At 35.9% G+C, this 16,949-nt stretch overlaps 1 protein-coding gene across 1 annotated transcript; it reads right to left on the bottom strand.

The window, feature by feature from the left end:
- Nucleotides 1-1,506: 1,506 nt before the first annotated feature.
- LOC136876082 (mitochondrial glycine transporter A) lies at nucleotides 1,507-14,545 on the bottom strand. The gene is made up of 9 exons (XM_067149735.2): nucleotides 14,287-14,545; nucleotides 13,669-13,852; nucleotides 13,077-13,195; nucleotides 9,087-9,180; nucleotides 7,551-7,727; nucleotides 7,162-7,330; nucleotides 5,277-5,443; nucleotides 5,072-5,164; nucleotides 1,507-2,753 (listed from the first exon to the last, which is right to left on the bottom strand). Exons 1-9 carry the CDS (start codon nucleotides 14,343-14,345, stop codon nucleotides 2,727-2,729), a joined length of 1,089 nt encoding a protein of 362 aa, XP_067005836.1. The 5' UTR covers nucleotides 14,346-14,545; the 3' UTR covers nucleotides 1,507-2,726.
- Nucleotides 14,546-16,949: the final 2,404 nt, after the last annotated feature.

Below are 16,949 nucleotides of genomic sequence, written 5' to 3'. Positions count from 1 at the left end.
AGACTGATGGATGCAAGTGCAAATTTTTAACATTTCACATGATGATAGTGGTTCTGAAATAAAATAACATCTTCTGCCCCATCTAACTGCTAATTCTTTTGTTTTTACAACAAAAATATGCATAACACCTATTGGTTAACTTTTTTGTTTTAATAAAAAGGAGGTCATTATTTTTTTAAACAGGAAAATAACATGGGCAAGCTGTATTTGACATTTATATACCAAATTAATGTAGAAAATCAACATAATGTAATGCAAAACAAATGCACACTTAACTGTAATAGTTGCAAGGAGAAAACAAAGTTTCAAAAACCTCAAAAAAGAACCCAGACCAGAGTGACTGGTACAGATTTCAAGGGCCAGACTGGAATATGTTAATCTCCAACTTCAATAAATATATAACTTTCAGATAAATAACATGGCCCATCTGAGAGAATATGACAAATTTTTGCACACTACATATGCCAAAAAAAGCATTTTGTAGTCAAAAATGATTGTATAGGCATTTCATTTTTCCAGTAATAGGAAAAATAGGCATGCAAGAAGGGCTGCTACAGTTAGCTTCAAATGATAGCATTCGCTGCATAAGAGTGAGATGAAAATCGATGAATGAGAATCTATTCCCACAAAAATTCAACACTTTCTCTCAGATTTTCCCTCTGATAATAATTATTCTATGCAGCTCCTTCCACAGTCAACTTGAGGAGCAAAATTTGTTAAAAAGCATATTCATTTAATTTTATCCATTCCTACATGCAAGACAAGTTGTGGTTCCCATTGAGGACAGATCTAGAAAACATTCTTCGAAATCTTCCTTGAAACCATACAAAAGTAAATTTCTTTCTTCAGGTGTTGACAACTGAATACATAATACTTCCTTAAAAACTCCAATAACACAAGCCACAAGGTACATATTTGGAATAAAAAAAATAGTGGTACAATTGAATCTTACAAAATTCTGGGAAAAAAAAAAAAAGATGAATACAGGCAATAACAAACTGGCATCAATTCTTATGAGGATATCTTGCTTTCTACAGCACCTGTAGTATACTTCTCTCGGACTAATAAAACAACTAAGAGGGTGAGTTGGATAAGAAGATAAACAAATTGCACGATGTCATCATCTATGTAGTGCAAGTTTTCCTGTTTGATGTTAGGAAAAATTTACCAAGTACGGTAGATGGTAAGATTCCTATCTTATTTAAACTTTTTAAAAATGGCCTGTTACTCTTTAAAGTTTAATGTATCCTTTCATGCTTTATATCCTAGAATGGACACTACTATCATCAATTAATGCTAAAATATGAACCTATGGGTGTAATTGTGAATGGGAGATAAATTGTAATTGTAAGTATATATCTATATTTGCAAATACAGAGGGGAAAATCTTCTGTGCTAATGGACAACATTTTGCTTAAAGCCACTGATGAATTAAAATGCCTTGCTTAAAGGCAAAAGCAGCTAGCAAGCAAGCAAACAGCTTGTAGTTACACATGGTTTTATGTGAAATCTGAACTACAAAGATGTCTTTTTCACTTCAAAAATCCTACATGCATTGCTTGAAGGCAACTAAGAAATATTGGTGGATGCTATGCATCACACTGAAAGCAACACTTTTCAGATAACGCAGATTTAAATAATACTTTTCTGCAATCTCAGTCTAGTGCAGCCAGGGCATATTACTTTGAAGTTAAGGGAAGGAATTAAAGAATGCATTACCACTTTATCCTTGAACTTCTCAACAATCCATGACCACGTCCTAAACTTGCAGTCCAAATAAGCCCGTCAGAGACTGTACCATAATAAATGTTTCTGAACAGGAAACCTGAAAGAGCTGTAAGTTAGCCCTGAAATCAATAACCTAACCAACCTGTGACTTGTGTTAGATAAGTTACAGCAGATCTACACTCTTTCTATTTCTAGATATGTCCTCATTTTCGAAGATTAAAATATCATTTGAGGAAGAAGAAATACATAAACGTTCAGATGAAATAATATTTTAAAAAATTATAAGCTATTGGTAACAACTGATAATACACTCATAAGTTCACTTACTCTAACTCTGAGACAGTTTTGTACTCAGCACTAATATTTCAATTTCTGTAGTCAGAATGATTTGCAAATATAACTATCCACTACATTTACTTGTTTGAAAGAAACTATTTACCTCCATATACCTATAATGGTATTTGAAGTATAGTATCTTCAACTTCATATTCTCTCTTCAGAATAAGGTAAAACTAATGTTACATCATCACAATATCTTAATGGCAACACTGTCAAGCACTAGGAGCGACATGACTCCACTGTAAATCACTGATATAATAATTATCAGAATTACGCTTGGCTAGATAATACACAAGGCCATGAAGCAGAGTACGTTTCCAAGATATAAGAAGGTGCCTGATATCATAATTATCAAAATTACGCTTGGCTAGATAATACACAAGGCCACGAAGCAGAGTACATTTCCAAGATATAAGAAGATGACTACCTATTGGCTAAGTAATTCAGAAAAACAGAAACTTCACTGAAATTATTAGCTAAACACTTTGGAAACCTAGTTGCCATTAAGAAAAGACCTGCATTTAAAACACAGTACAACATTATATATCAACAACTTGATCCCTGACAGGTTTTCAACAAGTGAACCATGATGGCCAGCTGACTTACATACTGTTGCTGTGACTAGATAATCCAACACCGATTCAAACAAGGGTGAATTATTACTTCAAGCCAATATTCCGGATAATCTGAAAATGAAAAGGAGAGACATATTGAGAATATAATCACAAGAATTGCAATTAATACTGAAATCATTGAGCATACTTACAACCTTCAAAAAATCTATTTCTCAGACATTAAAAAAATCTCCGTTTATTCAGATGAAAGAAATTTCTGCATACAGTATCTGCATTAGTTTTGATGTTATGAATTAAAAAAAGTAAGATGCTGAGTTTTAGGAGTCAGCAGAAGGTTAGTGCATCACGCACGCCTGAGAAAACTTTATCGCTCATTTGATGTAAATGACATGTTTTATCAGTTTCCAACATAACTTCGTAATGATTTTTTCTCCTTGTTCTCTTAGGTGTCTACAAAATTCACTAGAATGATGTGCTTAGGATTGAGAGTTGTTTGGACAAAAATTATCTGCATGCATAAAATTGATCAAAATTAACATTAGCTTATTAATTTTTGAAATAACCCATCCAAATACAAGAATGTCGTCACTTTCATTCCATGTAAAATATGTAAGGTCACTTCTCCATTTGTAGACTATAAGGTAAAAAAGTAAAATATAAAATGAATTTAAACTACATTCTTTTGAGACTCTACTGTAAATGTTAAACTGTTGTAACAGTGAATTTTTAAAGAGATCATTACATTTTCTCAGTGCTCACACCTGAATTACCTCTGTTCGCTGGGTAAAGTGGCTCTCAAATGTTCTGTCACTGAGGGGTTAAAAACGAATGCAAATATATTAATATTTGTAGACTTTCAGTAGATAGAGAGTCACTCTTCCAGGCACTTGCTGAACTGGGACTAGATAAGAAAACCTTAAATCTAGTGAAAGCAACTCTTACCAACACTACAGCCAGAATCAAATTCAGAGGGGAACTGTCCCACAGCTTTGAGATCAAAACAGGTGTTAGACAAGGGGATGGCCTATCTCCAATCCTCTTTAACTGCCTACTTGAAAAAGTCATTCGTGAGTGGACGAAAATGCTAAAGGGTGACTCTGGATTGAGAATAGGCTACAAGAAAGACAAGTTAACTGTCAACTGTTTAGCCTTTGCAGACGACCTTACACTCCTGGCATCCAGTGGGGAGGAAGCTATCCTCTCTCAATCACATAGCAGCTAAAGTAGGACTGAAGATTGGCATCAACAAAGCACAGTTTATCACCAACATCAAAGATGCACCCAAATCAATCCCACTGGGGGACAAAACAGTACAAAGGACTAACTCCTTCAAATACCTAGGAGAATGGATAACCCCAAACATGAATGAAGATCAGGCCATAAACAGCAGATGCATCAAATTGGAAAGCACCTACCACCTATGTAAGAATATGTACAAATCCAAATCCCTCTCGCTTAACCTCAAAATCAGGCATTACACTACTGTAGTGAGACTGTCAGTACTATACGCCTCAGAATGCCTAAACATGGTAAGAAAAGGGCAACTTAGAAAACTGGAGCTGAAGGAAAGGAAGATCCTGAGAAAAATCATGGGCCCTATTAAAGAAGAAGGCAAGTACAGAATGAGGCACAACAACGAACTGTACCAACAATTGGAGAGCATTGCAACATCTATGAGGAAGAGGCGATTGAACTTCTATGGTCATGTCATGAGAATGGACAATCAGAGGCTCACCTCCCTAATCTTCCACACCATCTCTAGAGGGAAAGCGACTAATACCAAGTGGGCAAGACTCTTCAGAAAAGACCTTCAAGAATTGGACATTGCTCCCAGTGAAATTTATGACAGGAATAGGTACAGTTCTGAATTATGTTATTCTATTGTAAACATGTATTAATTTTCATTTAGAAAGTTTCACTGCTGTACATGTAGTAGGGGCTGAGATAAAAAATGATTTAAAATGACCAGTTTTTGAAGGTTGTAATATGTACCAACTAAAATGATAAATAAAAGTGTGTCAAACAAAGGCAGAATACAGATGACAAAGTCATGCTTCCCTCTTCCTAGTTTGACTATGTCGCTGACAATGACCCAAAAGGTGGTCAATGGCCGTGCGCGTAGAGGCGCGCGGCTGTGAGCTTGCATCCGGGAGATAGTAGGTTCGAATCCCACTATCGGCAGCCCTGAAAATGGTTTTCCGTGGTTTCCCATTTTCACACCAGGCAAATGCTGGGGCTGTACCTTAATTAAGGCCACGGCCGCTTCCTTCCAACTCCTAGGCCTTTCCCATCCCATCGTCGCCATAAGACCTATCTGTGTCGGCGCGACGTAAAGCCCCTAGCAAAAAAAAAAAAAAAAAAAAAAAAAAAAAAGGTGGTCAACATTACTACTACTACTCAACTGAGAACTGAAATATTAAAATACTTACTTGTTCATATACCGTCCAGGCCATGGCAGCCATCAATGTCCTCCGAAGCATTCTAGGAACAAGCCCTTTAAAATAACCCCTAATGCCATATTTCTGTAATAAAAAAAGAAGTAAACACATATTTTTCATGTTAGATATTCAGTATATATATTTAAGAGACTTTAAATATGTGCAAAAGTATAATTTTAAACGAGTAGATAATTACCTGATGCACATAAATGATCACACTGTAAATGCCACCAAATTTGTTTGGATAGAGCTGCATTTTTGTCTTTAAGACATCAGCAGGTTGAGTAACAACAGATGCCAGAAGACCAGCAGTTAATCCACATGAAAAATGTATAGGAGCAGATAGAGAGGAATTCCACCAATCTGTAAAGATAGAAATAAAACACATACTATAGTCACTTGTACACAATAATTCAATATCGGTCCTTTAATTAACATCACTTAATATTATACATGAGAAAATAAAAAAACAAATCCTTCATTAAGGAATTTTAAATATCACAAATTCATACCCTTCTCATTATCAGTAATAATGATTATTTACAATAGTACTGGAATTTTTTTACCAGAATACTCAAGAGATATTCTTCATATACGGTATTTAAAATTGGATAAAAAATATAGTGAAAGTACAAAGGCATGATGAAGCTACAATATATAATGACATAGCAAAGAGAAAGAAAATGATGTTACTTTTTGTTTCACAAATTTTCACATATTTTACTGTGGTCATACTGAAACTAATGAGCAACAATTTTTCATGACTCAGAATTTGTTAGGCTATTATTGATGTCAATGTGAGGTCTCCATTATGACTATGCTATTACACCATCATAATCTGGTTTTCAACAAAACATTTCTCTGCATGCAATTTTTTCCCAACATTCTGCAAACTTCAAAATACCACTGCAGTTGAACTCCATTTGAGCAGCCTGTACACAGTGACTGTTTGCCATTTTCCTGTGGTATTGGCGTTACATTTGTTCCTTCACAAAACTGAAAAGGTAAAAGAGGTTGCCATAGTGGGACTGTAGGCAGGGTGTGGCAGAACTTCCCACCCAAGTTTCTCCATTTACTCCTTGATAATCTGAGCAGAGTGAGGGTGTGCATTATCATGCAGAAGAATGATCTTTCCAGGGTGTTTTTCATACCATGCACTATGGAGGATATGAAGTGTTTGAAGAAAATCACAAGCCTTTATGGTTTACCCAGGTTCACAAAATTCTTCTTTTTTTTTTTTTTTTTTTTTTTTTTTTTAAGGCACCATTCCATGTTCTGCCATTTTATTTCTGGTTCATAATTAAGGAATCAGCTTTCATCACCTGTCACAATTATCAATAAAAACATCTTGTTCAATCTGATATCAATGAAGGTCTTGAGCGATGGTTTCTCTCAGAATTCTGTGGTCTTCTGTCAAAAAAAAATGGGACCAGTAGTTATTAATTTTTTGATAGCCAGGGCTTGCAGTAATTTCCTACGCTGCACCGAATCCTACAGCAAATTTTGCTGCAATGTATCCACAGTGATACATCTATCTGATTTCATGATGTAGTCAACTCTATTCATGTTGTGGTCAGTGGGGCCATTTAGAAGGTGACTACCATAAATCTTGTGCTAATCATCGCCATAAGACCTATCTGTGTTGGTGCAACGTAATGCAAGGGAAAAAAAAAAATCCTGTGCTTACATCTTTGAAATTCTTCACACACTTCATATCATGGCTAGTGCCCATACACACATCTCCATATGCATACCATTGTCTCTAGTGAATTTCAGCAGCAGGAATGTCATATTTAATAAAGAATTTAATGACAGTTCACTGCTGAAATGAAGAATCTCTGTCAGCCATTTTGTAACAACTGTTTGTGCACGTGCTTGAAACTAATGGTGTTACAATACCTCTGTAGATTGCATTAATGCACTTGGATATGCTATATTGATGGATTTTGATTTTTTCAAAAATAGGTCATTATTTCAGGGTGATCATCATTTTTCTACGTATAAGAGGGGATTTCACATGACACACAGCAAGATGGGCTCTAGCTTGAGATGGAAAAAATTAATACAGTGTTTTTACCAACCTTGTGGTATCATTTTCTTTGACTCAGTGTAGAACATGAGGTAGAGGCCAGAGAATGGGGCATCTCTCACCAGGGTTGGGAGCAGACCACAACAAAGACCTCTCACACCTTCAGTTCTGTAGATCACTCTCAAGGCTTCAGTTACACCACCATACTGATACACACCACTCTGAAAGGAGAATATGTTTCTACATTACACACAATTGGTCAACTTAAAAAATACAATTACATTTTAAGGAGTTGAAGTTTTTAAATTAAACTAGGAAGTTCCAACAGTAATAATTTTGTTTATCATATATGCTTTTAGGTAAAACATTCTTCACTTGCATGCTTTCTAACTTGATCTATGACATAAGATATGATATAAATATACTACCAAGATTATTTACCTCAAATCTAGTCTTAACAACTGTTATTGGAATGAGGCAAACTCCACTCATAGTTCGAGCTATCATTCCCAGGGCAACAGCTTGCAATGGGCCAGGTTCTCCTGACACAAGATGAGTTTTCAACCAGTCAAGGGATGAAAAGTAAAGACCAACTCCAGGTACACAACGTGTTATAGACTGGAACAAAAGACAAGGACCATTGCTTTTATTACTTCTGAAGAAAAGAAATTAGCATCATGCTTCTAAAAATGTAAAAATAAAATGTCAGTATTCATTCAGTCATCTTGATATACTGTAAATCTTTAACATTTGAATCCTGTACAACCTAATTTCATGGGAAAAGGTGTTGCTGATACAAAGGAATTCCAGTAACAAATGTAGGTGTACCATAATTTATAATTTAAAGTAGCTCTTACTAGTCTGCTGTAGCTCTCGTATACCTTCTGTGGGTGGGGGCAGTAGAATAACATGCACAGTATTATTCCTTGCCTCTCATAAGAGGCAACTAAAAGGGACCCCATAGGCTTTTAACTTGGAAGTGTGGGTTGCCGACCACGGGACCCTTAGTCGAGTTCTGGTATTGCTTTCACTTATTTGTATCAGGCTCTTCACTTTCATCTATCCTAACTGATCTCCCTTGGTCAACTCTTTTTTTTTTTTTTTTTTTTTTTTTTTTTTTTTTTTTTTGACCCCAATAGTATTAGGTTATGAGGCCTAGGGAGTTTTTCATTTCCATACCCTTCATAGCCCTTGTCTTTCCTTTGCTGATACCTTCATTTTTCGAAGTATATAGGAAATTGCATGTTTATGTGGTGGAGGGTGGATGGAGACAGCATAAACATACAGTCTTCAAGCCAATTAAATTTGATTAAATTCTCACAACTTGGCCAGGAATCAAATCTGGGACCGCAAGGCCCAAAGGCCAGTCAGCCACGGAATCAGATGCAAATGTAGGCAATGATGTGCTGTGAACGGCATTTATGTTGACAATCAGACTGCACTGAAAGTTGATGATAGAAAGAGTTCAAGATAGTTGTAAGGGTCAAACAAGACTACGATTTATAACGTTTTCAGCAGTTTAATATCTGAGAATCTAAAGAGTCATGTCGAGAACATGGTATGAAAGTCAGCATTTCTAAGACTAAAATGATATACTGTAGGTTAAAAAAAAAAAAAAAAAAAAAAAAAACTTACGAAGAATGAATGTCAGTAGACAAATAGTAAAAGAAAAGAGATTCACCTGGAGAATGGAATGGTGAAATTGTTAAAAGGTGTGTACCAAAATAAAAGAAATTTGTTTACAGCTATAATCAACAATGTTCTGTTTGAAGAGTAGTTCACAGACCAAATTATCCTTATGTGGTGGTGGTGGTGGTGGTGGTGGTGGTGGTGGTGGTGGTGGTGGTGGTAATTACTGTTTTAAGAGGAAGTACAACTTGCCATCATGAACTAATATTGGAATTTGAGAATAAAATGTAAAGAATTCTACAGCTCTACATATTCTGTTTTATATATATCAAAAAAGAAAATACTTACAGGGGTCATGCCCTTCCACAACCCGGACACATGCTCCTTTTGTAAAATGTGTCCCATGATGTTCAGCATGCCAGCTGGCTGGCATGAGGTTGCTCTGTAAAAAAAAACAAAAAAAACTCAATAATAATAATAATAATAATAATAATAATAATAATAATAATAATAATAATAATAATAATAATACATGAAGAGATTAACTGTTTTATAAGGTGATTTTTAATTAAATAATATAGGAACTCTAAAATGAAAATCTTAGACTTTCTCACTTAAGATCTAGCCAAAGAGCTTTAAAAAAATAATGCCTTCCTTTATAGTCTTAAACTGAATGTCTAATGCATTTGGGAACAAGGCGAGGAAAGTCAGTTATTACCGATATCTAGATACCGTGGTTTTTTTTAATGATATTTTGTCAAAATAACATCAACTGTATTGAATTAGCTTCTATGTGCGTGTAATTTGATTTGATATCACTTGCGTATCAATATTGAGTTCCGTTTTACTCTGGCAGAGAAATTCTGTTGGATTACATATATATGATTTTAATAAATTTTGTCAGGTAGGCGTAACATCGAGAGGATTACCACAGATTTCGGCAAAACTATAGAGTCCGCCCTAGAATGTTAGTAATATAAGGCACCATTATGTGGCGCACACGAAGTGACTGTCCTTTGTTTAACTGTTAGGTTTCCACTAGTAGCACTGAGGTAAGTAGAGGTGAGTAGAATATCAATGCTGCCAACTGATGGTTTAATATGGATGTATATTTTTTTCTTGCCATGCGGACAGTATGCGCCGTGGCGATAGAAAAGAGTCTCTCGAAGGGAGTGTGGCCCCAAAGGGGCCACTGTTCTCATGATAGAGAATGGCCTGGATGTGCAAAAATACATTAAAGCTAATAAATGACCGTTTTTTTTTTTTTCTTGCCGTAAGCCCCTAGATAAAGGAAGAATTGGGAAAGTGTAAGGATACCGTCCGAGGCCATGACACTTTAAAAGTTCGCGGGCCTTTTTTAAAATTTTTTATTTGCAGAGGTCGGTAACGTCGGCCAATGCCTGTGATCCTTGGCAGAAGCAATGGATAATGGCGCCTGAACCACTACTTTAGGTTTTAAAAGTAAATATACTTCTAGGGGCAGGTGGTTGGACCCTGGCAGATGTGATGAACACATCTCTCCTCCAGAATCATTTAAGTAAGAACAGCAGCACTGAAACTAACATATTATGTAATAATCCTTGCGGGGCAGACTCTATATTTCTACCCAGATTTTTTTAATATGTTGATATCTTACGACACAGAATACCAAATGTGCAGTTTTTCTACCCTACTAAAATCTGACCACCTCTGTCGGGTTCGATCCTGCAATCTTAGGATCTGGAGGTAGAAACTCTACCACTGGCCCACAAAGCAAGTTTCAGTGACATGAATTAGCCTACAAGAGTATGTGTTTATCGCCTTTTAAATATAGTATAAGTTAATACAATATTGCTGGATATTCAATGATTTATACAGCAATTATGAAAGCAAAAGCAAGCTTGGAGCTGAACATGACTGATCATGTCATGATCACAGCCATTGGACCTCAAGTTTTATATGAAAGCTGAAACACAGCGAGGTTAGTTATTACTTCTATAATCTCACATACATTGGCTGGGATTTGAATTACAGCTGCCTTGATAAGAAGCAGGTGACTAATCCCCTCTGCTATGATGCCTCCCGATATAATTGCAGTACAATTAAAAATAGGAGAGGATTTCCACCAATCAATACTTATTTATTGCATATATTAAACTACAGGAGCGGTTTCGACCTCATATACAAGGTCATCTTCAGCTGAACCATACATACATATATATAATGAAGCTTTGATTAAGATTGTGTTGTTAAAGGAATGCTATATTATGATGATATACATTTAGTCACATACAAATGGGGCACGTCTTAGCGTGAACTGGCGTATATGTCATTCTGTACAATATTGCAACTGTATGTCTAAAATGTTGAAGGTCTTAAAATTAGTGTATAAAATATGTCTTTACTTAAACTAACTTATATATGTACAAAATAAATACAATATATAAAAACACTTCATGCATATGAACATTCGTTCTTGCTTGTTGGTCAATACATCGACTAACTTCCGTATTTAAGTCTTATTTACAGTTACATATGCATGAAGTGTTTTTACATATTGTATTTATTTTGTACATATATATATTAGTTTAAGTAAAGACATATTTTATACACTAATTTTAAGACCTTCAACATTTTAGACATACAGTTGCAGTATTGTACAGAATGACATATACGCCAGTTCACGCTAAGACGTGCCCCATTTGTATGTGACTAAATGTATATCATCATCATATAGCATTCCTTTAACAACACAATCTTAATCAAAGCTTCATTATATATATGTATGTATGGTTCAGCTGAAGATGACCTTGTATATGAGGTCGAAACCGGTCCTGTAGTTTAATATATGCAATAAATAAGTATTGATTGGTGGAAATCCTCTCCTATTTTTAATTGTGCAATTCGTCAATACGGAAATGAAGATTATAGATTACGATAATTGCAGTAGTTGTAAAACTATAGATAATCTCAGAATTCACCAGGTTAAGTATTATCTGCGCACTTTTTAGCGATAGATTTACACCCTAGTGCTGAATCGGTCGACTTCGGTTATCTTCGAGATTCGTATTGGCAACCTTTGAAACACAAACTAAGAATCGCTCATGATCGCTGTGCGACATCTGGCGTACACTTTACGTACTCGTACTGTTGTTGTTTACACAGCAAAGCCAAACTATAGAATTCATGCTAGGAACAAGTTTCGGATCGAGAAATGTTATATAGTATTATATATTGTGTGTGAGACATAGGTGTTGGCGTAAGATAATAAAGGTTTAGAAAATTCATATCGATCGATCATATTATCGATTCAATTCAGATTTAATTTCCATTCAGTTGGCAGTATTACCGGAACCAGCAGTGCTCCCTCCTTACTCCTCAACCCTGTACAAAAATCTATCAATAAAAAGTGTGCCTACAATATGTGGTTTAGTGTCAAATATAATTATTAAAACAAACTGTGCTTAACATAATGTAGAACTATGCAATTAGAAGATATGATAGAGAAAATAGACTTTAATCATTGTTAAACAACACATACAAGTTCAGTTGTGACCGACGTAATTAGTTAATGTAAAAGAGTGAAAAGATGTAACAAAAAACTTATAAACACTGTTAAGGCCTATTAATTAAACTGACATTTCAAGTGTCAATCTGAGTTCAAAAGTAGACCAATCTTGCTATGTAACGCTATCTCCAAAGCCTCAAACTTATATGGATGTTTTCATGTTCTGTACATTATTCAACATAATCTAACTTATGATAGCTGAAGTAAAGTTAGGCTACCTTCTAAAGCTAAATGAGGAGTGTCTGTTCAAAATGTGCTGTTTCCACTTCCCTCTTCCCCCACCCCCCAAAAAAACGAGTGAGTTGGCTGCGCTGTTATGGGCGCGCAGCTATGAGCTTGCATCCGGGAGATAGTGGGTTCGAATACCACTGTCGGCAGCCCTGAAGATGGTTTTCCGTGGTTTCCCATTTTCACACCAGGCAAATGCTGGGGCTGTACCTTAATTAAGGCCATGGCCGCTTCCTTCCCATTCCTAGGCCTTTCCTATCCTGCATCGCCATAAGACCTATCTGTGTCAGTGCGACGTAAAAGCAAATAGAAAGAAAAAAAATACTATTTTGTTCACATGCATTGCAGTAGTTGAATACTATCGAATGCCATGAACAATCCAGACCAAAAAGATATAATTTCTTAAAAGTTGTACCAGATCTGATTATTGGTATGTTCCTTTTACTATATGTTTCTTGCGTGAATATGCCTTTTGAACAGACACTCCTCAAATAAGTTTAATTTTACTGGGAATATACTATAAACCTTAATCTTTTCTCAAGAAATAATTATCTTTTACTCACCCAATGGCTACTGGAACGGGATTTTGAAGTCTTGTTTTAACAAGATCCAAAGGCTGGAAAAGGATAGTTGAAAAGGTTCCAGAGAAAGAACCAGCCAAAAACGACTTCAATATTGGATTCTGTAACAAAAGAGAAAAATGTTCCATTATTCATTCACAGAAATATCGCACTACAATATGAAATGCTTAATTCTGAAACTGATATGTACAAGTAACAAAAGTGTACTTTTGACCTAGATAATTTAACTTGTGACTTCAGAACAAATTAAGAGTGCACTGAATTATAAAGCCTGAGGGGAATATTGATTCCACTGATTGAGTTAGATGCCAAAGAAGTTACTGTTCTTTGAACTAGGGAAAGTGTGAAAAACAGAATGAAGAATGTGGAATCATATGCAACAATTCGGTACTGGTATTTGCCATTAATACCTCGTAGTGTTATCCTTAAAAATCAGTAGGTGGAAAAGAGAGATAATGCCTTATTAAATAGACTAACCTACCGTTTCATACAGAAAGTCAAGAAAGTTACATCTTTCATAGATTCTCAAGAAAACAGATTTGAAAAATGAAGATACAAAGTTTGGGCTACTCACATTGGATAAAATGTCCATGGCTGTGTTTCGTTGTTCTATATCAAGGCACTCTTCCTGTAGTTCCTCCTCTGCACTAAGCCTTTCAAGATGCAACCAGTTGTGTTCCGAATCTTGGAGGTCTCTTGTAACTTTCAACGACCAACTGGACCACCACCACGGTGTTCGGTCTGCTGGATACGATGAGCTTCAAAACCAATGAAGCCAGCAAATTATTCAATATTCAGGAATTTTCAAGACAGAGAAACACACTGTCTTGAAAGGTTAATTACGTATCGGAGTAATCGGAATAATATATAGGATTCACTCGATGATAAAAAACTTCTGTCATCTTCCTTGGAGTAACTGATATCATGAAGAAAACTATTATTATTTCAGTCACAATTATAAAATAATTGCGTGCTTCAACTAGTTCTATGCCAGTTTGTTTCAGTGCTTAGTTGCGGACTTCTCGTTTTCCCGTGTATAAATTAAACTTAAACATTCCTAGAATCATTTAATTCTAGGTTATGTTACAAGATGATTCACAAATGTAGCAACGGATCACTTTCCACAGCACTAGCCACAGAGGCACTAGCAGTAGAACTGATGTCTCCGCACGAGAGCCTCAGTTACATATACCATTTCTTATCAGCTGGTTCAATGCTAGAGAGTTCATGAGAGTTTGACCTGCTGCACATTATATACCGTATGTCCCGATGACATTCCAATCTTATCTCAAACGACCCCCTGGTCAGATCTGTAAGTAAAGGATCCGTTCAACAGTGAAGTTTCATTCCGAAATAACGCAAAAAATAATTTTCCCCTCACGTCGTTAATAACGGTCTCATTCAAGAAGTGCAGTACGATACACAATCACACAGGTGACGGCGCATTTACCACACTGATACTACGTCGCTAACATCACCATATAATCACGTGCGCACCTCACTATGATTGGTTTTCGTTTCTCGCAGGTGAGAAAGTTGGCCAATCACAATCATTCAAAAGAAAATGTAAACAAACATTATGAATGAGGATAGTAATGGTTAGAAATATGCAGCGGTAGGATGTTTTGTGGTCATGCACTCGGGAAATGTATTGTAAATGTGGCTCTATTCATTGCTTGAGTTCGACATGAAAAGGTTTGAGGGAGGAGGGAGCGGCAATATTTAACATCTATTATTATTATTATTATTATTATTATTATTATTATTATTATTATTATTTGGAAGTAAGCTCGCCTGATGGCGAATTAAAAACTAATTTACATAATATAACAATGCAATATTGACTTTCTTTCAATGGGAATAAAGAAACTTATATTTTCTTTCAGACTAATTCCACTTCATCATCAACTCATTCAGCCGCATCCATTTCCTCATTTGGGATCAGCCTATTAAGTCATGTTACACTCAAAGACTTTAATATTACACTGGAGGCACAAATGGAAAAGGACTTTCGACATCCAAAAGTTTCTTCATGTTGCTCTTAATGGGCCGTCCATACTTTGGCTTGAGGTTCTTAAGTGTGATGTCAGCTGGTCGGCCTATCCTAAAGTAACCTCTTTAAAATTTCCGTTAATTGCGTGCTTAATGAAACTTGTGGTGGTTTCCACTGTGAACTTAAAATCAACTTGATGTTTGTTGTTTGAAGGAAACTGTAAATATAATATAATATAATATAATATAATATAATATAATATAATATAATATAATATAATATAATATAATATAATATAATATAATATAATATAATATAATATAATATAATATAATAAACGGACATCAATACAAATATGAAGTTAACACCCGAAATTTAAAAATAACTTAGGCCTACATACCGGCAATATTGCTGTGAAGCAAACCCTCCCCTCCACTTCAAGGAATATACTACTGTATATAGTGTTGCCAGCATAGTTTTACTTAATCTATACAAATAACGTTGTAGGGGGTCCGCTGTTTGTAATTTCGTTTATTTTGCAAAATTTTTAGATCAACTCAAGACCGTATCAGTGGTTTTTAGCTTTCGTGTCTGTCTGTCTGTCTGTCTGTCTGTCTGTCTGTCTGTCTGTCTGTCTGTCTGTTCTACCCAACGAGGGTTCCACCATCACGGCAAAACGGCTTGAGAGATCTTGACCAAATTTCATATTCAGAGTAGGCCTATATTCATCCAGAAGCAGGTTTTGATATTTATATGATTTAAAAATCACTGAATAGACTGAGGGTTTATAGGAAAACCAGACAGATTTTTTCGATTTTTTCTTACTATTGATTTTCTATAAAATCCGTAGACGGTATGTGAATCATCTCATCATTTTAAATAACTTTTGTTATGTACATAATTTTTCCTTACTCTTCAAATGACGGAGAAAATTACTATTTTCTGCGGGTTTCATGCCCTGCATTGAATGACCGCAACCCGCTCAGACCGACAACGAAACTACCGGTTACCATGGCAACGTCTCTGGCTGCTTGCCAACAGGGCAGTTACGTAGTGCCATTTTCGTCATCATTCCTGTAAACGCGTGGTTGTTCGTTGGGCAGGAGAGAGAGATTTGAAGCTACCATTCTGCGGGATATTTGCGGAAGTCGTCTTCGAGTTCGAATAGCGCTAAGGGTGGCTGTTAATATATCAACAGTCTCGCGGAATGTAGCCCATTATTTCACACCGTAAGGTGTTTTATGACTTTTCCTATGGCATACTGTATCTTCTACTCTTCTATGTAAAGTGAATCGGCACTTAAAACTTCGTAAATACGTCCTCAACGTACACAAATCTTTTCTCATCATACAATATCGTGTAAATTGCAATTGTTTGGGATTACCAGGGTATTCATGTGTTCGTATGACCCTTCACGCGAGACAACCCTGGTTTACATGGTTAGCGACCTCGAGAAAAGGCGATGTAATGAGGACATTTAATAATAATATAATTTTTATATACTTTATTTTCTCCCAATTTCTCATGGACTCTCCGCAAAGTATGACATCTTTTCCACTTACAATACGTGACTCGTATCTTTATTCATGTCCGTCTCCGTAGCGTAACGGCTAGTGTAATCAGCTGCCATCCTCGGAGGCCCGGTTTCGATTCTCAGTTCTGCTAGAGATTTAGGAATGGCAGGAGGGCTGGTGTGTGATTTGGTTAAGATAGTACATGCAGTTCATCTCCATTGGGGGTGTGCCTGAAAAGAGCTATATCTCGGGATTGGGGGTGTTCCTGAAAAGACCTACATCATCTCCAGATTGAGAGTGTATCTGAAAAGAACAACATCATTTCGTACCCGTCCCCGAGTGTATTAG

Source organism: Anabrus simplex, chromosome 6 (genome assembly GCF_040414725.1).
Source record: "Anabrus simplex isolate iqAnaSimp1 chromosome 6, ASM4041472v1, whole genome shotgun sequence".
Lineage (NCBI taxonomy): Eukaryota > Metazoa > Arthropoda > Insecta > Orthoptera > Tettigoniidae > Anabrus > Anabrus simplex.
The sequence above is the reverse complement of the archived record's forward strand: the minus strand, read 5'-3'. Positions and strand labels throughout refer to the sequence as shown.